The 25,575-nt window shown below is 52.0% G+C and overlaps 3 protein-coding genes and 1 long non-coding RNA gene across 17 annotated transcripts; 3 read left to right on the forward strand and 1 right to left on the reverse strand.

The window, feature by feature from the left end:
• The first annotated feature begins 209 nt into the window (after positions 1-209).
• Positions 210-7,640, forward strand: ACBD4 (acyl-CoA binding domain containing 4). 9 transcript variants are annotated; one of them, XM_082440986.1, is made up of 12 exons: positions 222-461; positions 1,268-1,345; positions 1,450-1,558; positions 1,748-1,877; positions 2,133-2,253; positions 2,310-2,409; positions 2,689-2,809; positions 3,032-3,118; positions 3,440-3,510; positions 3,601-3,676; positions 4,391-4,530; positions 6,935-7,104. In XM_082440986.1, the coding sequence occupies exons 4-12, from the start codon at positions 1,790-1,792 to the stop codon at positions 7,055-7,057; spliced, it is 927 nt and encodes a 308-aa protein (XP_082297112.1). In that variant the 5' UTR covers positions 222-461; positions 1,268-1,345; positions 1,450-1,558; positions 1,748-1,789; the 3' UTR covers positions 7,058-7,104. The 9 variants fall into 9 exon arrangements, with proteins under 9 accessions (XP_082297113.1, XP_082297110.1, XP_082297111.1 ...); XM_082440988.1 differs by having other exon boundaries at positions 223-461; positions 3,604-3,676; XM_082440989.1 differs by having other exon boundaries at positions 225-461; positions 2,325-2,409.
• LOC309650102 lies at positions 6,065-20,750 on the reverse strand. Of its 3 annotated transcripts, none has more exons than XR_014257407.1 (2): positions 20,578-20,750; positions 6,065-7,104 (listed from the first exon to the last, which is right to left on the reverse strand). It is a non-coding gene; the product is annotated as an uncharacterized lncRNA (long non-coding RNA). The 3 variants fall into 3 exon arrangements; XR_014257408.1 differs by lacking the exon at positions 20,578-20,750 and adding an exon at positions 9,587-11,309; XR_014257409.1 differs by lacking the exon at positions 20,578-20,750 and adding an exon at positions 7,601-9,573.
• On the forward strand, positions 11,688-13,826 carry HEXIM1 (HEXIM P-TEFb complex subunit 1). The gene has a single exon (XM_082440983.1). It carries the CDS (start codon positions 12,399-12,401, stop codon positions 13,440-13,442), a length of 1,044 nt encoding a protein of 347 aa, XP_082297109.1. The 5' UTR covers positions 11,688-12,398; the 3' UTR covers positions 13,443-13,826.
• Positions 13,974-25,394, forward strand: HEXIM2 (HEXIM P-TEFb complex subunit 2). Of its 4 annotated transcripts, XM_082440980.1 has the most exons (4): positions 13,974-20,364; positions 20,757-20,851; positions 21,877-21,987; positions 24,396-25,394. In XM_082440980.1, the coding sequence occupies exons 1-4, from the start codon at positions 20,247-20,249 to the stop codon at positions 25,182-25,184; spliced, it is 1,113 nt and encodes a 370-aa protein (XP_082297106.1). In that variant the 5' UTR covers positions 13,974-20,246; the 3' UTR covers positions 25,185-25,394. The 4 variants fall into 4 exon arrangements, with proteins under 4 accessions (XP_082297106.1, XP_082297104.1, XP_082297105.1 ...); XM_082440978.1 differs by lacking the exon at positions 20,757-20,851 and having other exon boundaries at positions 21,874-21,987; XM_082440979.1 differs by lacking the exon at positions 20,757-20,851.
• Positions 25,395-25,575: the final 181 nt, after the last annotated feature.

Here is a 25,575-nt window from a genome sequence, read left to right on the forward strand (position 1 = left end):
TCAGTGTGGACTCAGGACCCCTCTCCACCCTCCTCCTCCCCGTCCCGCCCGAGGCCTCAGAAGGAAGCCAGACGGGGATAGGGTCCGCGGGCCGGATCGTCCTGGGCCTAGGGTCCGCGGGCCCGGAAAGCCCCGGGAGCTTAGCCGGGCGGCAGGGCAGCCCGAACCGGAGGGGTCGGGGGTGGGGGGAGAAGTGGGAACTGACTGGAGGTGGGGAGGGAGGAAGGCTCTGGCCATGACGCCATAGGATTAACCCTCTCCGCGCCCGGCCAGTTGCAGTCCCCAAAGGGGTAGAAGACTGCAAGCTGACTGGTCTGGAGAGGATGGGGTGGCGCTAAGCCTGGAGACCCCGGCAGAATCTGTGGTTGGAGGCTTGGACAGGTTGGCACCCCCGCCGGGCCTTTGATCGTCCTGGGACGGCCACCGCACGCTGCGTAGATGTCCTTGGCATCAACTTGCGGGTGAGCGTCGAGTGCGGGTTCCGGTGACCGTGTCATGCGTACACTTACTACATAAGAAACCACCAGCGTATTTGTGCGCGAGGGGTGGGATATGTGCGTCTTCTGCAGCAAGTGCCCTGGGTCGGGGGCGGAGAGCTGGGTGCACACCGCCACTCGGCGGCGGCCGGGAGTGTGTCATCCCAAAGATAAAGCTTAGTTTCTCAGGACCTAGATTTGCCACCTACTGCTCTACTCCATTCTCAGATATCCCGGACCCAGAGATTCCGTCCGTGCTGGCTGGCGTCTCCACGCCTCTCTGGATATTCTTTCTAAATATTTAGTCTTCCCTTCTGTACTTTTAATCCTGCAATTCCTTTCTCCAGAAATGACCTTCCTCATTCTTCTCCTGGCTTACTCTTAAGGCTCCCAAAACTCAGCTCCAGTGTCCCTCCTTTAGAACCCCTGACCTCAGAACATGATTCCCCTTTTTATCCCCAGCGCCTGTTAAGCGTCTGGAGAGCTGAGTTGCGTGGCTCGAATCTGCGGGACCTGGGTTCAGCTGACTAAGCGGGTTTCCACCAGAGGGGGCGCAAGAGACAGCGTCATTTCACGGTGTCCACCAGGGGGCGCTTCCGCCTGCCTCTGGCGGTCCAGGGTTGAGGAACCAACCCGCGGATTTGCCCCGCCTGATTGGGAGAGGCACCGCTAAACTATTTGCATAATCTCGAAAGGGCCGCGTTGAGTGGTCGAGGTGTAGACGAAATCTGAAACGGGCTCTCTCATTGGCTTAAAATTTCCCCCTTGCTCCGCGTCCCCATCCGGGCCAGACCCGTCCAGGAGGTCAATCGGAAGCCTCCGGCTAGTGGCGAGAGGGAACCCAGGTGTCCGGGCAGTGGGCGCTGAGGGTGAGTGCCGGGCGGCCGGGCAGCTGAGCCGGGGTATGGGGGACCGGGGTGGGAGGATGTTTGCCCCGCCCTGACTCCTCTCGGCTTGGGGTTCTCCTGTCTAGGAGTTGGAGATGTGCATCTAGAGAGGCACCGCGACCCTTGCCACCTGTCTCTCCACCCACACACCGAGATCCTCTCCACCCATCCTGGCCCCACCCACGCTGCCTTGGGGTAGGAAAAGGAGTCTCCTCAGTCGCAGCTTCTGACCTCCCGGGGTGTCTCACTCAGGCCTCTAAAGAGCTTAGTTTGCTCCTCTGGAAAATGGACCAGTGACTTATAGAGGCGTGTGCCAGGGAGGAGTTGGGGGCGGGGGGCGGGGGGCGGCCTGGAGCCTGCTCACACACAGGCTTGTTCTTGCAGAGTCGCTCAAAAGTAGGGCCCCAAGGCTCAGAGCAGCTGGGTATGGGTACCGAAAATGAAAGTCCAGAGCCGGACTGCCAGAAACAGTTCCAGGCCGCAGTCAGCGTCATTCAGAACCTGCCTAAGAACGGTGAGGGCATGGGGACCCGCATTTGGGGGTCAAGACGACTGGGGTCCACCTCCCAGGAGGCTTTGATCCTGGCAGTTTTTACAGACAATCCCTGCCTGAGTTGTCCTGGGGGTCCCCTCTGCCACCTGCCCCTGTCCAGCTGCCCTGGGAGGGACCCCTCACCATCTCTGTCCTCCCCAAGGGTGGTTCTCCCCCCACCTCCATCCTCTGAGCTGGGAGTGATGCTCTCTCCTCCACTTCCCAACCCCTGCCCAGGCTCTTACCGCCCCTCCTATAAAGAGATGCTGCGATTCTACAGCTACTACAAGCAGGCTACCATGGGGCCCTGCCTGGTCCCCCAGCCTGGGTTCTGGGACCCTATTGGACGTTATAAATGGTGAGCTCCCCATCGGCTGGGCAAACAAGCCTCAGCTGTCAACCAGCATTTCACAGCCCTCTGTCCCCCAGGGATGCCTGGAACAGCCTGGGAAAGATGAGCAGGGAGCAGGCCATGTCCGCCTACATCACTGAAATGAAGCTGGTGGCCCAGAGGGTAGGGAGAGGCTGCGGACTCCTCTCTGTGACCAAGCTCTCAGCCAGGTGGCCTGCCCCCCACCCTTCCAGTCTGACCCCCATTATGTTTCCTGCACGTTGCTACCCCTATGGGAATTACCACCTTCATGCTGTTCCCCCACCCCTGCCTGTCTCTGGTTCCCGACTGGGCACAAGGTGGGGAGGTATGACAGGGCAGAAGCAGGGTGGAGGCAGCCCAGCTCAAGGGGGCAGTGGTGGGAGGGGCCAGCCCTTCCCCATTAGACCCCCTCCTGCACAGGTGATCGACACGGTGCCCCTGGGCGAGATGGCAGAGGACATGTTTGGTTACTTCGAGCCCCTGTACCAGGTGATCCCTGACATGCCGAGGCCCCCGGAGACCTTCCTGAAAAGGGTCACAGGTCAGGCCCCCAGGCTGGGAGCTCCACGAGTGCTGACTGAACTGTCTCGGGGGGCTGCTCAGTTGGAGGGGAGCCTTGGGGCAGAGGGCTCTAGGTGATGTCCCTGTAAGGATCGCAACCAGTGCCCCTGATGGGGTGGGTCTCAGGCAGAGTCCATGGCTAACTGGGGAGCAGGGGCCTGATGTCTTCCCAGCCCCACCTCTGGGTGTTGTGTCTCCGCAGGTTGGAAAGAGCAGGTACTGAATGGAGATGCTGAGCCTGCCCCAGAGCCTCCCTGCCTTCCCAAGGAACCAGCACCCCCAAGCCCAGGTCAGTGCCTGGGCAGGAGGGGCAGAGGCCCAAACCCAGGTGAGAGGTGGGGGGGACCTCCAGGCAGGGTGGAGGGGAGCAGGCTAGATGCCACGCTGTGCCTGTCACGCCTCATGCCCAGACACTGAGACCTCCTGTGCTCCCAAAGGCCAGGGGCAGGTTCTGGGATTCCTGTTCCAGGGCCCCACCCAGGGAGCCATCTGGGCCTCTTGCGGCAGTATCTCTAGTGTGTCCTGAACAGATGCCTCTGCCTAGATGCACCCGCCTCCCCTCCCTCCGTGGCCTCCCTCTTGTCACTAACCCTACTCATCCCCTTCTCAGAGTCCCAGCCACCCAGGGACCAGGACTCTGAGGTTTTCTGTGATTCCATGGAGCAGCTGGAGCCTGAGCTGGTGAGACCCACTCCCATTGCCTCCCCTTCCCTACCCCACTGGGCCCTAGCTGCTCCCACCACCCCTCTTGGACTTTGTGACTCTTCTCAGCAGGTTTGGGCAGAGACGGGCGCCCTGGGAGGAGAGCTCAACACCAGAAACAGCACCGAGTCTCCTGCAAAGAAAGGTGAGCCCCTGCCTGACCCTTCACCCACTTCTGCCGTTCCCATGGTTCTGGTGCCCTGGGCCTTCCCCTGGCTGCCCTCATGGGGAGAGGTGAAATCCAACGCTAGGCACTGGAGAGAGCAGCCTCTGCCCAGGAAGGGTTAAAGCCAGACACTGGCCTGGATGGGCAAAGTCCCTGCCCAGCCTCCTCTCTGAGGGCCACCAGGAGTCTGTACCCCTGGCTGGCGCTGAGTAGGGGCAGCTGGGGTAGAATTCCTAGACCAGCTCTCTCATCTACACCTATGTGGCCTTGGGAGTCATCCTCTCTCTCTGGGTCTCCCATTTGGGACTCTATTAGGAGAACGAGTTCTGCCCTATCCCTTTCTAGAACTTCCAGTGTGCCACGTCCCATAAGGGGCACTTTCCTAAATATTATCTCCTTTATTCCTCAGAGCGAGCAGCCCTGTGAGGGAGATGACATAATTTTCAGTTGACCAACGAGCCTTAGAGAAGTTACTGACTTGCCCAAAGTCACAGAGCTAAGTGGTGCTGCTGGGATTCAAACCCCTGGCGGCCCATTACTCAGCCACATGGATGGGCTTTACAAGACTCACACTTGGTACAAGGGATCGCACTCTACTCTTACTCTTCCCTGGACCTGCCCCAGCCTGCCACCACCCTGCCCCTAGCTGAGTTGCCTCCTGAGTCCCCTTCCCTGTGTGTCTGTGCACTGCAGGGAGATTGGAAAGCACCCTGCTGGGGCCCCAGGAATTGGACACATGGCTGGTGGGGACAGTTCGGGCGCTGCAGGAGAGCATGCGGGACGTCCAGGGGAGACTGCAGAGCCTGGAGAGCATGGCTGTCCCCTGCAAGCAGGTGAGCCCCGTCCGAAGGCCCAGGGCAAGATTGGGGCAGAACTTTGAGGGTCTCTTTTCTGGGCTCTTCATCCAGCCACTTCTGTCTTTGTCCCCACGTCTCTGCCTGCTCACACCTCTGCCTTCTCCAGAGAATGGTGTGGCTCATGGTGCAGGCAAGGAAGTCAGGGGATCTGTAGTGCATCCAGCCTGGAAGTGGGAGAGGCCCTCCTTTCCTGCTCTTATCTCCCTCTGCCTGAAGAGTAACTGAGGACAGATGGAATTCCAATAGTTGGAGGGGCCAGAATGTGTCTGCTCTTTGCATTGGGGCTGGGGGGGGGGGGTTGTCCCTATTGCCCCTCAGTCAGGACTTCTGTTCCCAGATTTATTGTCTCGCCCTCCCCAAATTCAGCCCTTGCATCCCTCACTCCCTCCTCTCAATTTCTAGATCTGCTTGCCCCTTACACCTCTGCTTATGCAAAATAAATAACAGCAGCCATTTCTGGAACCCCAGCTGTGTGTCAAACACATTACCTGCATTATCTCATTTTATCCTCAAAACAAACCAGTGAAATAGGTTTTCTTTTCATTTCCCTTTTACTGATGAGGAAACTACAGCTCTGAAATGTTGAGTAACTTACCTGAGGGTACACAGCCTGGAAGAACCTCACAGAGCTGCTGTGAGGATTAGATGAGATAATGCATGTAGGTGCTTCCGCAGTGCCCGGGAAGGACTTCTCAAATGGGGTTCATTGTTAGATTAACATTAAGTAATGGAGCTGGGAGTGGCCGTAGGTCTGTCTCCCACCAAAGCTGGCATCCACCGCTCACTATGAGTGAGTCTGTTCTTGCAAAGCCTGGAGTGGTGGGGGCAGGGGACGCATGAGTTCCTGGATGCGCGGGAATCACTCACGTGACCCTTCACCCCCTTGGCACAGTGGGTGTCAGCCAGGTTGGCAGGAATTCCCTCAGATCCACAGCAGCTAACCTTTCAACACTCACCCCCCAGGGTTTTATTTATTGTTTACCTTTTACTAATTTTATATGCTGAAGATTTTAAAGGTTTCCACCCTGAGATACTTGGGTTTGCATCTCTAAAAATAAGGACATTCTACTACCTAGCAAAAACAACATTTTATCACACACGGTAATTCCTTCATATCATCAAATACACAATCCAAATTCAGATCGCCTTTTCCAGCTTCCCTGTCTGTCCAGGCCAGGAGCCTCTGTTCTTAAGACTCTGTTAGTCTAGACTAGTCCCTCTTCCTTGCTACTGACTTGCGGATGAGACTGGATAGTGGTCCTGTAGAATGTTCCACTCTTGTGGTCTGATGACAGCCTCCTGGCTAGTTTACAGGACCAGATTACATCAGAGGTGAGATGTTCTTTCTTTACATCAAGGGACACATATTTGGATGTCCTACCATGAATGATTCTAGCGTGGACCACTAGCAGGGATGAAGGGGTGACAGTCTGTTCCCACCACTTGCAGCCAGGGAATGTCCAGTTCCCCATCAAGCCCATTTGACACACAGCTTTTGACAATTGATAGATACTCCTTGCCTGGATCAATAATTTATTTACTGGTTACAAAAAAACAATGTTGACTTAAATTCTATGATTCCTTTAACATTTATTAGCTGTCATTTTTCTGTAGAGTTTCCCTGATCATCTAGGATTTCCCTGAAATACAGTGCCTTATGGAAGGCAGAATAAGTGCTTAATTCTTTCTCTTTAATTATCTATTTTTAGAGTAAAGAGTTGATTTAACAGCCACCTCAATGGTGATAAATTTCCACTTTCTCTTTGAGTATCATCATGAACTCACGGATTTTAAAGACTCAGTATTTCAGTCAACTGCAATCATCATTCTTTTTGATGCCCAGGCTGTCACAACTTTGGTGGGACCCTCCCTTTCAAGCTGGGTCCTATGTTCTTGTAATCTGACCTCATTAATCTTTAAAAGCTTCCTTGCTTCCTGGTACAAGACATCTCACTTTCAATTCTACCTTCCCTGCTCCAGACCTAAAATCTGCCACTTCTCCATTCAGCAGAGAATGGTATTTAGAAACTAAAATCTGAGCACCCAGGGTCCTCATTTGAAATATGTGGCACATCCTTTACGATATGGGGTGTTCGGGCCACACCAACAGGGTCACTGCTTTGTGGCCCAGAGGAGACAGCCTTGAAGCCAGTCTCTCCACTCAGCAGCCTCTCCAGCCTTCAGCCTTCTCAGCACCTTGGAGGAGGATATGGGAAAGAGTTAGGGCTCAACGTGTCAGGGACTAACTGGGAGCCCCAGTCCTCAGACTGGGGAGAGGGAGGCAGAAGCTCCCACCTGAGCTCTGCAAGCAGGTTGCGAAGGAGGGCCCAGCCTGTGCTGAGGCCCGGGCTGGCTCCTGACTCTCTCCTCTTGGCGGCAGAGGCCTCCGCCCAGTGCCAGGCCTTGGCCCCTCAGGCTCTCTGCTCCCACGCTGCTCTTCTTCCTCCTGTGGCCCTTCATCGTCCAGTGGCTCTTCCGACAGTTTCGGACACAGAAGAGGTGACTCTCAATGGAGGAGTCTGCAGCCAACGGAGGAGACTCTGAGCCTTCCTAGAGTTTAGGAGAACGGCGTTAAACCCGGCTCCCACCCCCTTCCTGCCGCAATTAGTGTTTGCCTTGGCACCCCTCCCCTAACGGGGAGCCGGATAAGACCCCACTCTTCCTGCAGCTCCACAGGAACTCCCCTCCTCGCACCCCCAACCACCTCAGGCTCCCTGGGGAGGCTGCACGTGTGGTGCACGTCCCCAGTTTCAGGGTTGGCAGCTGATTCAGGGGCAGAGCTGCCGGGTCTCAGCCTCTGCCTTCCCTACCCTCTGGGTCACCTGACTCCTTTCCCACCCCAGCCTCTCCCCGAGGAGGCTCAGCTCGTGGGCAAGTTGGGACTTGGGCCGGGGCCTGGAAGAATGATTGGCTGGGAGGCCCGACCGAGCTGGGGAAAGGGGGAAAGGCGGAGAGAGCTAACCCCGGGGGAGGGGAGTCTGCTCCGTTTTCCTGGCCGCCCTACCCCCACATATACTCAGGACGTCTTCACTAAACATTAACTTACAAAAGAGTGTTTCACTAAATAAAATAAAACCTTCATCTTCTGCCGTCTGGGCTGCCACGGATTGAGGCGGGAAGCGGGTCCGGGGCGCGTGAGCCCCAAGTCCCTTCCCTGCCCCCTCCCCCGCTGCCCGTGGACGGCCCCGAGAGGCCAGCGGTTGGCGTCCCAGAAGAAGCATTTCCCCGCTCCCCGGGCCAGTGGAGGCAACAGCCCAGGGTCTGGAACTGAGGCGGAGGAGAGGCAGGCGGAGGGGGCGGCGGGAGGCGCCGCGGTTGGGGCGGGGCCAAGGCCGCGGCCCCGCCCCCCGCCCCGTCGTGGCCAGGGGGAGGGGGAACCGGCGAGCTAGGGGTGGCGGGAGGAGAGGAGCGCGGCGGGGCTCGGGCAGAGGCTCCGTCCACGCCCGAAGGGAAGGGCGGCTACTCCCTGCTCTGCGCACCAGGCGTAGGGTCGGGGCCGATACCCCGGCCCCAGAAGTGCTCACTGCCTCTTCCCACTCCTCAGCTGCTCGCTCCCCATGCCCCCTCCCGGTGACCTCCGCGCTCAGGCTTTCCCAGGGAACTTTCTGGAAGGCCAAGGCCGGCGGGAGCTTCGTTCCCGCCCCTCCCTGAGGAGTGGGGGCGGGGCCCTGCACGGGAGCCCCGGTCGGGGTAGGCCCAGTGCCGGAGTGAGCAGAGACCTCCGGGGGTCGCTGGCTGCTGCAGACTGCTGGGGCTCCGAAATTTTGAGTTAACGCGTGCGTTAAGGATGGACAACTGGAGGGCAGTGGAAGAGGGACCAAATTGATGCTGGGGATGCAGGAGTGGGGCGGAAACCAGCTCCACCAGTTGCACATACTAGCTGTGTGACCTGGGCAAGATTCTTAACTGCTCTGAGCCTGGGTTGCTTTGTGAAATAACGATGAAGATCTCTTCATCATAAGGCACTCCAGGGGTTTAAGTGACCAGGACAGGGGCTTCCCTGGTGGCGCAGTGGTTAAGAATCCGCCTGCCAATGCAGGGGACACAGGTTCGAGCCCTGGCGCGCCACAACTACTGAGCCTGCGCTATAGAGCTTGCGTGCCACAACTACTGAAGCCCGCGCGCCTAGAGCCCGTGCTCTGCAATAACAGAAGACACTGCAATAAGCCCGTGCAGCGCAACGAAGAGTAGCCCCCTCTTGCCACAACCAGAGAAAGCCCGCGCACAGCCAACAAAGATCCAGCGCAGCCAAAAATAAAAATAAAAATTTTAAAATAAATAAATAAATAAATGACCAGGACATGTAAAATGCCTAGCATAGAGTTAAACCTCAGCTAATATCAAGGTGCATGGCCTCCTTTCATAGAATTCTAGAATTACAAACTATCAGTCTGGCCACCCCTCCCCTAATAGGACAAATGAGTCCATATAGCTGAGCCCTGTCCAGTAGACTGAGGTTGGGCTCAGTTTACCTTCCAAACCCCCTGAGTGAGGGTACCCAGGAATCCTCAGGCGTATGAAAATGTAACAGTTTGGAAGTCTCTGACTCCCAGTCGAGTTCTCTGCAAAGACTTTTTTCCTCGGGGAGCTCCCAGTGTGAGGGGCAGCTCTTGCTCCCCGGAAGCCTCCTGTGTGACTGATGAAGCAGCACAGAGGAGGGGCAGGCTTTTCAAATAGACCTCAGTTCTTGGAAGCCCAGGGAAAACAGGCTAAGATGTTCAACCTCAAAACACCTGGATGTGCCTCCGGGTCACTCTTGCTTGCCTCTCCCTCTGGGCATACCCATCACCACTTCCCCACAGAACCACTCCTGAGTCCCCAGACAAGTCCTGTCTTGGGATGAGATGCTTGCTCTTCATAGAATGCCCTACTTCATGCTACTCTGCCTGAAAATGCTTCATCTTTCAGAGACAGCCAAGAAGTCACCTCCTGCATGAAACCTGTCCACAATTCTCAACTCCTAAGCAACTTGGCTCACAAGATCCTACCAGGAGTTTCTTCACTTGTTTACTGTGGTTTGATGGCACATTACCTGGGTAGCAAGGATGACATTTTATTCACCATTGTGCCCTTCTATCCGATGTTTGCTAAGTGAAGAAGGGCCTGGGGTACTTCCCTGGTGGTCCAGTGGTTAAGACTCCCCACTTCCACTGCAGAGGGCCAGGTTCGTTCCCTGGTTGGGGAACTGATATCCCTTATGCTGTGTAGTGCAGCCAAAAAAAAAAAAAAAAAAAAAAAAAAAAAGGAGGGGGGGAGAGGGTAAAAAAGGAGAGAGAGAGAAAAAAAAAAGAAAGAAATGAGGACCTGAATTAGGCTGAAGCTGCTGGGGATGTAAAGGAACCAAATCTAGCGTTCTTACGAAAAAAAAGGAATTCTGTGTTTGTGACAGAAAGAAAAATGGCACGGGGTCACACACAAAGACCTTCGCTTTAGCTGAAATTGCCACTCAGTTGTCATGTGACCTTGGACAAGTCAATTTCTGAGATCTCTTATCTCTAAAATGGAGACAATAATCCCTACCTTGCTTAACTCACTGGGCTGTGGTGGGGCAAATGGTTGTGTGTGTAAAAGAACGTTGTGCGGTGGGAAGTGGTTGGAATGTAATACACGGCAGCTGAGGAAGCAATAGTAAGAACAGTAAGAATAGAACGGGTCACTGTGCGTGTGGCAAGTGGGAGACACTGAGATTTGGGGGAGATTCTAGGCCCAAGTGATTTGGGCGGAGGGTTTGGGCTACTCCCGGCCCCTGTCCTTTGGGCGGGAGCTTGGAATCTGGAGAATTTTCACAAGGAACCTATGTCGCCGCCCCCCTCCACCCCGCCATGAATCTGTCCCGCAGCTCTGGGCCAGAATCCCCCTGCCTCCATTTCTGGGCAAGGCTTCCTCCTCACGGAAGCCTCTGGCTCTGCTTCCCTCCCGGCGTTGCCCAGCGCCCACTGACGAGGAAGAGCGTCTGTGGATGATTCCCTCTTCTCTCTCGACTAGCCAGGGTTGATTATTTCAACTCAGTATTAACTTCGAACCCCTCCCCCAACAAAGAGGCTCATCAGCAGCCCTGGACTCTCCTGTCCGGGCTCAGGAAAATTTCCTGGTCGGTTCCCAACTGAAGAGACCAAGACGGCCCCAGAAGACCATTTTCTTCGATAGAAGCTGAGGCCCGGGGAGGGGGAAGAGGGGGCGAGGCCTTACAGGCCGGGGTCTCGGGGGAGCCCAGGGCGCACACCCGGTGCTTCCCGGCCCAGGCGAGAGCCTCGGTCACGGCCCACCATTTTGCACTGGCCCCTGGGGCGGCGGCGGCCCAGGACTACGCTGGGGCTGGGACTCGGCCACTTTGGCCTAGGGTCCCGAGGCCAGTCCGAAGGCGGACGTCAACCGGGACTCGAACCTGCTTTCTCATTTTCCGAGGCCTAGTCCGAGGTTGCTGCCCTAACGCAGTCACACTGTCCCTTTAAGGCGGCACTTTTTATTCTTCATTTGTTTACTTCTTCATGCGCTTTTTTAAACAAAAATGCGTTCACAATATCCTTCCGCAAACGTCAATCCCAGTCACTAACCACACACCTTAAAGACATTCCTATAATTTTAAGAATCGAGAATTATTAGCCACGGGCCAACATCTCTCTTTACAGAATTAAATCCTCGTTTACACTTTAGGGACTACTTTTTAGGAGTAAACCATTCTTGCTTTCGCTAACAAGTGTTTATGACGTTCAGAACCTTTCCGCTGAGGACAGAATACAATAGTAGCCTTTAAGACGCACCTTTTCATAAAAATATTCTGTGCGGGCCCTCACAGACCATCGAATCTTCTCTTATTCCTGAAGCACAATGGTATGGTCCAGAACCCGCCCCATCTTCTCTGCGATCGGCCTTCCTTCCTCGGCGAGACATGTGCCTCTTGACCAATGGGCGCTCACGTTTCTCTAGCGAGGGATAAGCGATGGAAGGAGGTGGCCTGGAAGACGCCCCCGACGCGCCCTGGGATTGGCTACGTCGCACGGCGCGCGAGGACGGCGGGCCTGAAAGATGGGAACTACGACTCCCAGCTTCCTGCGACGGGGACTCCGTTACGCATGCGCGTGGGCGGGGCGGACCGTCTTCTATATAAAAGGGGCGCAGAGGGCTGGGAGGCAGCAGTTGGAAGTTGGCAGGTGGAGAGGCAGGTTGGGAGGGGAAGTTGGGGGAGGAGGCGGAAGAGGAGCTGCCGGAGGGGGGAGGAGGGAGGGAGGAAAAAGAGGAGGAGGCGGAGGAGAACTGAGCTGAGCAGAGCATCGAGCCAAAGGGGAGATGAGTTTGTCTGTCCTCGGCTGAGGCTCCGGCCGGGCCTAGGGAAGTGGGAGCACGGGTTGGAGCGACACCCGTGGAAGTGGGAGGAGGTGGCTCTGGGACTTTAACCCCTTGTGGGCTCTGCGGCAGGGGATTTAACCCTTTGTGGATCCGGCCCCTCGGAGTCAGCGTCATCGGGTAGTTTTAACCCCTTCGGGGCTGGGTTTAACCCGTTGGATTTAACCTAATCTCCTTGCCCACCAACTCCTTGATCGCGGGGGCGCTCTGCGGGGAGGCTTGAGGCCCACCCCTCTGCACAATACCTACTGTTCCTGCTGCTGCACCCCCCTTGGACCCGCTAGCCGGCCGCGCTGTGGGCCCTTAACCCTTTACTGACTTGAGCGCCCCCAAATTGCAGTTGGAGTTTGCTGACAGAAGGATTGGCTGAAGGCATCACTGCAGGAATTACAGACCGAAGAGGACTGTGTTGGACATTTTTGAAAGAAAAGAAAACCCTTTTTTCCTTAAGGACTTACAGCCAAAATTCTTCAGACTCCGAGAAGAGGATTCTATTAGCAATGGCCGAGCCACTCTTGTCAGAGTATCAGCACCAGCCTCAAACTAGCAACTGTACAGGTGCTGCTGCTGTCCATGAAGAGCCGAACTCTGATCGCCCCCCAGGCGCGGAGGAGCGGGTGCCCGAGGAGGACAGTAGGTGGCAATCGAGAGCGTCCCCCCAGTCGGGTGGCTCTCCGGGGCAGGGCGGGGAAGGGAGCCTGGAGCTCCAGCCGCCTCCCGTGCAGACCCAGGTCTGCCCAGAATCCAGCTGTCCGGAAGCGGGTGAGAACGGCCAGAATGGGGACGACTTGTCTGCTGGCGGTGCCCCCCAACCGGCGGCGGGAGGGGAACAGAGGCCGAAGGCCAACAAGTTGGGGGCTTCTGCCGCAGGGGGCGAGGAGGCGTGGGGACAGCAGCAGAGACAGCTGGGCAAGAAAAAACATAGGAGACGCCCCTCCAAGAAGAAGAGGCATTGGAAACCGTACTACACGCTGACCTGGGAGGAGAAGAAAAAGTTCGATGAGAAACAGAGCCTGCGAGCTTCGAGGATTCGAGCCGAGATGTTCGCCAAGGGCCAACCAGTGGCTCCCTATAACACCACGCAGTTCCTCATGGATGATCACGACCAGGAGGAGCCGGATCTTAAAACCGGCCTCTATCCCAAACGGGCCGCTGCCAAATCTGACGACACCAGCGATGAGGACTTTATGGAAGAAGCGGGCGAGGAGGATGGGGGCAGCGACGGGATGGGAGGAGACGGCAGCGAGTTTCTGCAGCGGGACTTCTCGGAGACCTACGAGCGGTACCACGCGGAGAGCCTGCAGAACATGAGCAAGCAGGAGCTCATCAAAGAGTACCTGGAGCTGGAGAAGTGCCTCTCGCGCATGGAGGACGAGAATAACCGGCTGCGGCTGGAAAGCAAGCGGCTGGGCGGCGACGACGCGCGTGTCCGGGAGCTGGAGCTGGAGCTAGACCGGCTGCGCGCCGAGAACCTCCAGCTGCTGACGGAGAACGAACTGCACCGGCAGCAGGAGCGAGCACCGCTGTCCAAGTTTGGAGACTAGACTGAAACTTTTGGGGGGGAGGGGGGCAAAGGGGACTTTTTACAGTGACGGAATGTAACATTATATACATGTGTATATAAAACAGTGGACCTTTTTATGACACATAATCAGAAAAGAAATCCCCCCTGGCTTTGGTTGGTTTGGTAAATTTAGCTATGATGTAGCTTGTGTGCTTTCTCCTGTTCTTTAATTATGTGAAACTGAAGGGTTGCTTTTCTTGTTTTCCTTTTTAGGAGTTCTTTTCTTTTTTAATGTGTAATTTGACCAATTTATAAAGCATTTTTCTGTTAAAAATCCCCTCCTTAAATGGAGCTATAAGGTGGCCAAATCTGAGAACCATTAAATTCATTCTAGTTATAATAAATTTAATATTTGTAAATGTAATGTAGTTTCAGTGTGATTTCTAGAGCTAATTCAGAATAGTACTGATATATGTGATTGCGTTTTGGGGGGGGGGTAAAGGAATCATCTAATTTGTCCATTTTCAAAAAACAATCTTTAATGGGAGAATTTTCAATTTGCCCAGTTTTCCCTTGAATGGGTTTTAGTGTGCTACAATACACAGTTCCGGCAAAATATAAAGATTTAATTATCTTCAATACTTAAGTATGCTTGTTTTCTAGTGCCTTGGTTTTCTTTCTTGATGCTGGAGAAATAAACCAGTGTTGGGTGTTTGGGGAGTAGAAAGTAACTACAATCAGCAGCTTAAAATTTTAATTCTGCTTCTCAATAGCCGTTCAAAAGTCTATTAACAAAAACGTAAGCCTAATTTGGCAGTTTGTCAGGCTAGACAACTGACAGCCTCATTTCATTCCTACAAGTGTGTTTTTAGTAATTCCCCTCTCCTCCCAATAAGGCTGGAAGGAGTTCTTGGATGCCTGGAAAAGGCTCTTCGTAAACCTCTTGCTTTCTTAGTGCAAGCAATGGTTGGATAAACTTGTGAGGCAGCTCTTTATGTTAAAATATTCAGAGGTAGAGAATATTATATTTATAGAGGAAATGGCCATTTGGGGCATTCCAAGGACTTAACCTTAATTGTCCAATACTTAGGTGCTCCCTATACCAAAAAAAAAAAAAGGAATAGAAGCTGTCCACCTTTCCATGAGAGTCAAACTAAAATTAGAAATGCCCCCTCACTGCAAACCAAATGTAAAGCTTCTGGTTAAGGAGCTAAATTAAGTCCTTAGGGGCCAAGTGGGAACCGTGCACCTTCCCTATACAGCCGCTATTCTCTATCTCCTAAACTACTGATAGCTGCTTAGTCCTTGAGTAGTTATGCTCTTGAAAATGCAGGGAGGCCCTGGGAATTAATTTCTGCCCCCAAGTCAAAATAGTAAGAAATTGTAAGATTGTTCCCTCCTGTCACCATGATTAACCCAGCCCATCTTTACCTGCCCTGTGTCAGTGTTTCCCTAGAGCAACTGCATTGTTCAAATCACTAGCACAGGGGTTCCTTCACATGGGGCCTCAGAAACCATAGGGGGCCTTGGGCTCCATGAACCCCATGCAATTATATATAGACTTGTATTACGTGTACATCTTTCTGGGGAGAGGGTTCGAGAGAATCATAAAATTATCAAACTCCTTGAAGGTTAAGAACGCCTGGGAATAAAACCTCCCATTGGGAAGCTTGCTTTTGCAGCTAAATGAAATAGTGGAGGTGGTGGGAATGTCAACAGTGAAATGCACCTTATGATGCATGAGCATACACAAATCCATGAATCAAGGGAAATTATGGCAGTTAAGACTGACTCAGGGCCTTCAAAGCTGGACTGAGCTGGCCCTATTCTGGCAGATGGTCCACTGGAGGCGATGTATGATCAGCTTTTCCTTTGGCCTAAAAATTATATTAAAAGTCTATTTTGAAATAGTTTTTGTGTTTTTAATTTTCCTTCTGCCATGACGTCATGCAGCAGTCCCAGAAGCAGCAACACTGCCCTCTGCCTTTACAGTGCACAGCAGGAGCCTCATTTTGACTGAACTATATAGGTTGCAGCAGTGATGACCTCTGATTTCAGAACCTCTTCTTACTTAACAAGATGGATTTAAATATAACCATCTTGTTTCCCCGACTATTAGAAAGACTCTTAGTGCATTTATCATCAGGAAAAAAGTGTAAGTTTTAGGAGACATTCAATCCAGTCTTGAAAAATATATATTTAGTTTTAAGTAACTGTCATAAATTACTTTGATTTACCTTGAGATATGCAACTTTCTGTCTGAATTTTGCTTTCAAAGGCACCGACATTTTACTGCGTTTATTGCATTTATGTTCTTATAATGATGAGATTTGTGCAAAATTTCAGTTTTCTATCAACAGTTTCTAGATTGAAACACTTGACTAACATTGCTCTAAGGGCAGAGAGAAAAGACTCTGAATTACCTATACTAACAGGATCATGACAAATGATCCTCAAGTCCACTCTAGCCTTTCACTAAAGGCTTTTCTGCTAAACATTTTAAATGAGCTGCTCCAAAGATCATGCTTACACATTAGCAATTTCAGTTCTCTTTCTTATACTGGGGCCTGGATATCCAGCCAGGGTAAAGCACTTTCCAAATTTTGGAGACAGCTGGCTGGACTGCTTAATCCTCCTTTGAGTAAGGAAAACTTTTCTTGGGCTAGCCTATAACCTAAAGTGGCCCTCAAGAGACAGAGCCCTTTAGATTTCAGTTTACAGGGGAACAAGCCAAGGAGCTCCAGATTGGTTTAGTTCTGAAAAATGGACTAGGTATCTCTAAAGAGAGGAAACATTATAAAATTAGACCAGACTAGGAGTCAAAAACCAGGCTCCTAGTTATACCTTTGACAAATACTAGCAGTACAACCCTGGACACATCTCTTAAACTCTCTGAGCCTCATTCTTCATCAGCAAAATGGGGCCGTGCCTACTTCACATAACTGCTGTTAAGTATTAAAGGAGACAGCATGAAAATAGGCTATCCAAAAGTAAGGTACCATTGGTATTATTACTGGTTCTTTTTAAGACCAGAGCAGATGCCCATTTGATCAGTATTTTAATTTTCACTTTGTCCAGAGTAAAATAAAAATCCTTTGCTTGGGGAAATATAAATAAATATACTTTACTCCAGTGACTTCAAAAGTGAGAGAAATCAAAGAAGGAATCTACAGAAATAAACAAAATCCACAACTAAATAGTCTACCTTCAGAAAACCACTGTTTAGTCAAATATTAGGTAATGTACTACAGGTGTCCCCCTGTCCACTTACACCACCAGCAGGAAACAAGTATTCACAACAGTGTGACAGAAAAGCTGGCTAGAGTTAAATAGCACTGTACTTGTACCTAAGTACACCTGAGTTTGTGAGTTTTTTTAAATGATTTTTCACATTTCTCAAGCAAGATTATTGGAATAAAATTCCACTATCCTTTCTCATGTAAAGTGTAAATGGTTGTTGCTAGAAAAAAAAACTAATTTTTAAAAGTAAGTGTCTAATTCAGGCCCTGAAGAGTGGGATCTGCTGACCAAAGGGTAACAGTCATACTCTGTAAGTAAGACAAAATATATGGTCTAGGAGGCGAAGATTCACTATTTGGCCAATTTCTGCCAGTTGTCTTTGAATGCTGGAAAGCATACAACCTCATTTCATTTCTCGTTGAAAAAACAAAGGCTGGTTTTAGACAGATCAATAACACAGCTCTCATAAATCCTCCTGAATAAAGTTTTTCTTGGGCTTTACTTAGAGGCAGTTCAATTATGACAAATGATGTAACATGGGTAACAGCAGGAATAATCCTAGCAGTTTACTAACAAACTTCTGCACACCAACAAAATTCTTTCAAATGGTTGAGCTGGTACCAGGAACTGTTGGTAAGTCTCCTGAAACAGCTAGTGTGATTCTTTCCCTCAATACAGCACCAAGAGCAGTTACATTTGGCTTAAAATTTTCCAAAAAGAGCAAAAATTCAGAAGAGTATTGTAAACCCTCATCTGAAGGCACATTCTATTTGATACATCCACTGACTGTGTGTGAAGTGTTAAAAAGCCCTGGATCTACGGTGAGCAAAAAGGATATTCCTGAAGGAAAATGTGGGAGTTGTAGAGTGTTCCATGCACAAGAATTTGAGAAAATGACAGCATCACTGCTCTCGTAAACTACTGAGTAGAATTTGTCCTAGACTCCAGAGCGTCAGAGGAGAAGATTAATTTGAAGTTCTGAAGTCGGCTTTAAGCACGCAATTCTGCATACCTGGATAACTCCAGGACAACTTTCAGCAAAGGCAGAAGACCAACCAGAGGATGGAAGGGAATGTCTAGGAGGTTAGTTCTACCCTCCTCTCTGGGTCTTACTAAAAGTGCATTTAAAACGGCAAACATTTGAATTTAAAAAGAGAAAAGACAGAGAAGAGGATGGTGAGGGCTAAACAAAGTAAAAAACTAACTGGAAATCACATAGTTCAGAAGCAAGTATCTTCATCCTGAAGAGGAGGACTGCTGCAAAGAATTACTCCTACCTCTGTCAATGAATGCTGCTCACACACAGCCACTACTCCCAGGAGGTGGCCATCAGGCAAACGTAAAACATCCAGGTCTTGCGGTAACAACTGCTTGGTACCCTGAGACTGACCCTCGTTCAACCTATTTGGATGGCCCATGGCAACCAAGGCCACACTTTGGTAAGGCAGGCCTCCCAACTGCCCCAAATAACCTTTGAAGCAGAAGTCCTAAAGTTCCCAAGTAAAGTTAGAGCAAGTAAATGTTTACATAGCCACTGAAGAGTAGTTACTCAAGGTATTTATGAGGGAGGCTGCATTGATACCATTTTCAAATTAGAAAACTGAGGCATATAGGGTTTGTAGAATTTGTCATAAACCACAAAGCAACTCATCTGAAAGAGGAGAGCTGAGGAGGAAGTTGAAGGTCTAGTTGAAAGTTAGACGCACAATAGACTCAGCAACAAAATGGCCAGTTTGGCCTCATCTTCAGGATTTGGCCTCTAGCCAAGCCAACCAAACCTGTGGTAGCACACACAGAAATAGAACTTGGAGTTCCTAACTTCCAGTGCTGTGTTTTGCTCAGTAGATCACCAAGGGACCATTGATTAACTGATTTTACTCCCAACTTTTCTTATCAAGGAATGGAAAAGCTTACGGGTCAACCTTAAATATGATAAGCTTTCATCTTTAAAAATGAGTACCAAATTTCTGCACCTGGTACAGTGTTCTCCACTTAGTAGCTTCCAAAGGTTTAACTAGATTACTCCACAATGGAGGATGAATCACAGTCTGAGATCCTCCGCCATTAAATTCTTGACAGAGGAACCACAAAGATAATCTTTAAAACCCCTTTCAGCTATAACTATTTAACTCCTACCAAGTTAGTGTCAGCTTTTCCTAACTGGCATATTCTCTTGATCTGAACAACAGTGTGAAGTGAACATGACATAAGCCAAGTCAACCCACAGCATGAATCAAGTGTCCTGAAGCTTTATTTAGGATAAGTGGTTCAAATTTTAGATTAACCTGAGTCAAAGGTGATCGTATTTTTGCAATCCAGTTCTAAGACTTTCTCTGAGAACATCTTGGGGGCAAAGGGAGAAAACAGTTAAAGCTATGGAACTGTCACTCTTACAACTTAAAAAAAAAAAAAATCACTTTATTAATAGGAGGAACAGGGCTTCAGTTCCGAAGAAACTTTGCTATTAAGGCCAAATGCTTAGGAACGATTTGACCATCTGTAATCAGCAATGAGACGCATCACAAGGTACCCTCTAAGATAAGGCTCACCGCCCACTCTCCTAATTCCGAGTCTACCTAGGCATAATTGCAAGTGACCTTTTAGCAACATTAAGCTACCCCTGACCTATGAATCTCTCTGAATTTAGATTTCAAGCAGTAAGAAACAAAATGGTTTCATCTGCAATTCAAGAAAAGAATTTCACATCAAACCTCAATCCTTAAGAAGCTGCTACAGCTATAAGGTTGAGTGTTTATTTTTCTCAAAGTAGGTTTCCCCTGCTCCCTCAAACGCCACATATATGAAGTAGCTCAAAACTGCAATTTCTATTTTGGTGGCCATCTGGGATCCACAGAAGTGACTTTCAATTACTTGGAATTTCAAAATAGAGGTTCCCTAGTAACAATGCACCAGTGGCAAAATACTCCCCCATTTTGTTTCGTCTGTGGGAGAAAAGTTCTTTAAACTGGAAAGAATTTGTAGCCTTATAAAGACTACATTGGAATTAGTTCGTTTTTTCCTTTAGGAGGGCGGCCATCTCCAAAAGTTTTGGTAAAAGTTATGGCTCAGATTTCAAAATGCAAACAGATGTTCCTGAAGCATCCGAAATGGGCCACTCCATGTTTATTCCCAGAACCGTGGCGACTCCAAGTTGTTTTGTGTCCCAACTCTGCAAAGGGCAAAAGCCCAAACCCCTTTGGTGTCAAACTTCAAGAGAAGTGGAACAGCACACTTTTGGAGTTTCCCAAAGCGGCTGGCGACGTGCGAGATCAGGTCGTTCTGAGAATCGGGGCTGGACAGGAGAGATCTCGAGGGCAAGAGCGCTCAGAGATTTCCACGTGCCCCGATCTAGCTGGTCCCTGGGGAGAATTAGTGGTTGCTACAGTAGGAAGAAGGCTGTTCCTGTTCACAGCCCTGGCCGCGGGATGGCCTTGGTGTACGGGGGGAGATGGTGGGTGCACCTGGCTCTCTACCCTCCGAACCTCCAGCTGACTGCCACGCCAGAGGGGCGCGCGGCCGGAGCTGCGACCTCCACCCGCCCCCGCGGCGCCCATAGAAGTGGGGGTTCCCGCTACGCCGGGCCTCGCCGCTATACCCAGGCCGCATGGGGGTGGGGAAAGAACTCAGCGGAGCTCGGCCTCAGGATCTGCGCCCCCGTGGAAAGAGCAGAGGGGAGTCATTTCACCCGGTCTCTCCTCAGCTGGGGTCTCGGGAAATACGCGGTAATTACCCAAGAACCCCGCCCTCTGTGAGAGGCGAGGCTGCGGGGCTGCCGGGATGGTTTGAGGACCGGGCCCAGCCAGAGAGACTCCAACCTTCACCCCCCCGCGGTCCCCGGTCCCACCCCCCGCCGTCTCCCGGCGCCGCCACTTCAGGCAGCCCACTCGGCCCGGCCTCTCCCCGCGCCCGGACCACCCCCCATGGGGTGCTCTCACTGCGCAGCGAGTCCCTCCGCTGCCTCCTCCCAGCCCAAAATGGCGGCGGCGGCCACCGATCCTTCTCGTCGCCTTCCTCTAGGGCCGAGGATCCCTCCGCGTCCAAGCCCCTCCCCTCTCAGCCGGATCTGTTTTCTGCCCAGTAAAGATTAACGCCATCAATGAACTCTTTAATTGAGCTCGGATAGGCGGAACGACTTGTGCTTCCGCACAACTAATCGTTGACGAAAAAGGGATTATTGGCAGGCGAGTGGGCCAATCAAAGGAGGCATCGGTGAGCGCGGGACGCCGCTCGCGCAAGGGTAGATGGGTTTTAGAGTTTTCTGTGTGCTTGTTGACGTTACAGGCTCTTGATCCGCCTTCCCCAGCTAGAAGAACTACAATCCCCAGTAGGCACCGCGCTGCCAGGCCGGGGTGGGGGGGCCTCCCCCCAACCTCAGTGCCTGAGCGGCTTGACCAGAGCTGCAGCAACTGCAGCAAGAGGTAGGGCTGAGGCGTTGGGAATTGCACAGACAGGCGGTCGCACAGAAAGACACACAGATGTAGTCCTGTGCATAGCCCCTGACAGCAAATAGGTCAGTTCCGCCTTTGCAAAATCTCCTTCCCGGATCATTTCCCCTCTTCCAAGGAATCCTTCCTTATCCCTGTTGGGTTTCCCTCCCAGCTGCCTGTAGTGCGAAGACTTCTCCTTACCCTTTCCTCCGTTTCCCATCCTGAGAAGAAGGAGGGAGGCAGGCCAGGCCCTGTAGATGAAAAGGCCTCAGCCCCAGGCTGGGCCCAGTCGTGTTTTTTGAGGTGTTGACTTCTGGAGCCCAGCCTGGGGAGGAGGTGGGGGCCTGCAGTCAAGGTTGGGGCCTCTGGAGGCAGTGGGGAAAGGACTCCTCCTCAGACTTGTCGGAGCCACCGACCCACTCCACTCCCAGCCTGTCCAGGTCATTGCTGTGTCTTCGCCTCCCCAGGCAGTCTTTTCCCCTCTTTGGTTGCTGGGGGAACAAAGCTTAGGCCTAGCTTCCTAACTGCCAGCCTGCCTCAGTGAGTTTCAGGAGAAGAGTATAGGATCTAAGCCCTGGCCTGGGGCCTGAGGAACAGGACTGGGAAGATGGCCCCTTAATCCCCATTTGACCCCTTGCTGGCTGGAGGTGTGAAAACCAGGCTGGAGGCGGCCCTTCATTTGAAAATGAGGGTGTGCAGGTCTGGTGCTACAAAATGGCTGCTGCTGCCTTGGTAAAAATTTGCTGGGTAGCCAGAGTCTTCCTGAAAATTCTCCCTCGGGACTTAGGTTTCTATTATTTAAAGCAGGTGTCACTAGTTAAAAGGCATCTGCTGAAAGATTTGGAACAGAAGAAGGTGGCTACTCCAAACCTGACCAACTGTAACACAGAGTCACCAGCAGCCCTGGAGGAGGCTAAGGTAAGCCCCACTCTCCCAACCACCTGAGTGCCCTGAACACGGGTCCTGCCAACTGGGATCCTGGCTTCTTGTCTCAGATGTGTTAGTGGATTTGGAAAACCAGTATTTTTAAATGAGTCCCCACTATGCGCTGAGCAATATGGCAGATGTTAATTCTGCGCTATCTCATGAAATCCTAGTAGCCATTCAGGGTAGAAATTACTATTTCCATTTCAAAGAAGCTGATGTTCTGAGAGCTGACATGCCTTTTCTAGAATCATGCAGCCAGCAAGCAGAAGACCCAGGGTTTAAACTTAGCGTCTTGAACAACAGAACCCTGCCCTGCATTTTGTCTAGGCTGAGAACCAAGTCTGAAGCAGGGAGAAGAGTTTGAGCCATCGGTTCATAATTTAGGATGGAGGTTAGGGGGTAGGAAATCACCCAGGAGAGAGGGGAGAGACAGATTGTATCAGGCCCTCAGAGAACATCACCTTCTGATCTGGCAACAGGAGCCCAAACCCTCCCACCCTGTGCTCTCTCTCACTGGCCCCCACCTTGCCCATTCTTCTCCCCTAGTCCACAACTCCCTATAGGTAAGGGGGGAACTCTAGTCCTCTGATCCCCCCTAGCTACTTCCAGTAAGTTTTCCAGATTTATTTAACTTGGAGTTCATGGCACGTCAGGGCCTGAAGGTTCAGAGAGGGCAAATGACTCACCGGGATCACACAGCTTATCTGCAATAGTGGTAATGGTGGAAAGGGGACAACCCTTCAGGAGGGAGGCAGCATGTGGGGCTGAGGGGCAGGGCTGGCTTGGGTGGGGGGAAAGATCATGGGGGACATTCGCTGAGGGCTGGGAACGGGTGAATGATGTGCGCACCGAAGCGAGACCCCCTGCCTCGGACTTCCCAGCGGCCTTGCCTCTTCCTGGGTGGGGCAGAAGGTCTCCTCAGTTGGCGCAAGACACTGGTGGAGACAAGGCCTGTCACTCTTGATTGTATTGTTACTTTATGACATTCTCCCTGCAGGTAAAGTAACAATACAACACAACAAACAACACACATGTACACACACTCCAACGTACCCCATCCCAAATTATGAAGAGAACTTTGGGGTCTCCAAAACGCACATTAACACACCTCCAACTCTTACAGGGCTGCATACACCCCTCAGTACACTCCCTACACTCGTGTAGACCCATGCTCAGATGTCTCTGAACCGTGTTGAACATTATAAAACACTGTGCCAGTGGTGGTGGTTATTATTAGAATTCCCCAAACCACAAACTTCCAGCAATTCATTCTCCTCCCCCAGACTCAGTACTCCCACCCTCACCACGGCAGAGATAAACAGATGCCCTGAACACACGCACTCTTGACAGAATCCTTTCTGCCTCTTAGATAAGGTGTAGAATTCTCTGGGCTACAGACTGGAGATTGGCCCTTCCTCTCCCTAGTGCTTTCCTGCCCCTCATGTAGAAGAGTGATACCAACTTGTGCCTGGAATAAATACACTCCATTCACCCTAGAATGACAGAAGCGAGAGTCTCATGTTCCAGTATCTTTTGGATCCCCCCCACTTCTGGGCTTATGTCATTTAACATATATTTATTGAACACTCACCTTGGGCCATGCTTAGCGACACAGTGGTGAGCTGAACAGACAGGACACATTCTTCTAGGAGAAAGACAAGTGGTAAATGGTAATGCGCTAAATGCTAAGTGGGACATTAACTGTCACATGACAGGGAGTCACTGGGAAGGGGAATGGGGGCTACTTAGATAGGGTGGTCAGGGAGGGCCTCCCTGAAGAGCTGACATTGGAACTTAACCCTAAAGGATGAAAAAGAATCAGCTATGCAAGTAGCTGGAAGCAGGATTGGCAACATGATTTGTGGGGTCAGTGCAAAGGGCTCTTAATTCAAAAATTACTAAGAAGTTCAAGACAGTGACAGCAGAGCATTAAGCAAAGCATGGGGCTTTTCTGAATGGGGGCCTCTGTGGGACTGTACAGGTCACTTGCAAGGAAACCAGCTCTGTCTGAAAGATAAGCTTTCTAGGAAGAGGGAAGAGCAAGTGCCGTTTGGGCTTCTGATCAACCAATAATACATCAGGAGCCACTTCCCATCCCATTTGAAAGAGTATTTATTGAATGTCTACTCTGTGCCAGGTGCTGTTCCAGGCATTGAAATTACAGAGTGAAATACACAGGCAAGATTCTGGCTCTCACCATGAGTTTGCTTGGGGAGGGTTGGGGGACAGACAGTAGACAGGTAAGCCCAGAAACAGACAAATGGTTGTAGAAGGTGTGAGGCTAGAGAGGGACCAAGTGAGCTGGGTGCGGGCAGGTCGGCTTCAGGCTGGGTGAACAGAGGATTCTACCATGGGACGGGCCATCTGTGATCTGTCCTCCTTTTTTCCTCTCTCTTTAGATCTCTCGTGTTCCTGGGAGCCCCAAAACATCCCCTGAGCCTCATGACCCTGGAGGTTCCCTGCCCCTGACACCCCGGATGGAGAGCCACTCAGAGGAGGAAGATCCTCCTGGCAGTGGCCTAGGCTGGAACGGTAGGGGTCCCCGGGCCCAGAGCCCAGGGAGCTGCTCAGTGGAGGCCGTACTGGCACGGAAGAAGCACCGCCGGCGGCCTTCGAAGCGCAAGCGGCACTGGCGGCCCTACCTGGAGCTGAGCTGGGCCGAGAAGCAACAGCGGGATGAGAGGCAGAGCCAGCGGGCCTCCCGGGTCCGAGAGGAGATGTTCGCCAAAGGCCAGCCCGTGGCACCCTACAATACCACCCAGTTCCTGATGAACGACAGAGACCCTGAGGAGCCCAACCTGGATGTGCCCCAAGGGGCCTCCCACCCAGGCTCCAGTGGGGAAAGTGAGGCCGGGGACAGCGACTCGAGGGGCCGAGCTCATGGGGAGTTCCAGCAGAGGGATTTCTCCGAGGCCTATGAGCGCTATCACACTGAGAGCCTGCAGGGCCGCAGCAAGCAGGAGCTGGTGCGCGACTACCTGGATCTGGAGAGGCGGCTGTCACAGGCCGAGGAGGAGACGAGGAGGCTGCAGCAGCTGCAGGGGTGCACCAGCCAGCGGCCCTGTCGCCAGGTGGAGGAGCTGGCCGCCGAGGTAGAGAGGCTCCGGACGGAGAACCAGCGGCTTCGGCAGGAGAACGAGATGTGGAACCGAGAAGGCGGCCGCCGTGGTGGGGAGCCTGGCACCTAGGGGTGCCCCCCCATCCAGGCTGACCCAAGGAGAAGGTCCTGTTTTGTACACACTCAGGCCAGCCGAGTCTCAAGGAGGCAGGTCTCAGCACCCCTGCGCCCCCTGAGAACAACTAATTTAGGTTCCGGCTTCCATCTTGTCATTTCCACAGTTTGTTCTTTGATGTCATCTTATTTTTCACAAAGGAATTAAATGATTTTGGTGAGATCACATGGGAGTGGCTAGCATTGATTTCACTAGGGCTGCTCTGAGAATCAAAGCACTTCCATCGCAGAGAGGCCTGGGGCTGCCCCCAGCCTGGGAGGACAGCAGACCCCTGCATTGGGGGCTTCTCAGCGTCTCCAGAATGTCTGAAATCTGCTCTGTGTATCTGGGGGCCATCAGACTGCTC

This window comes from Balaenoptera physalus, assembly GCF_965194825.1.
Source record: "Balaenoptera physalus genome assembly, chromosome: 20".
NCBI classification, from domain to species: Eukaryota; Metazoa; Chordata; class Mammalia; order Artiodactyla; family Balaenopteridae; genus Balaenoptera; species Balaenoptera physalus.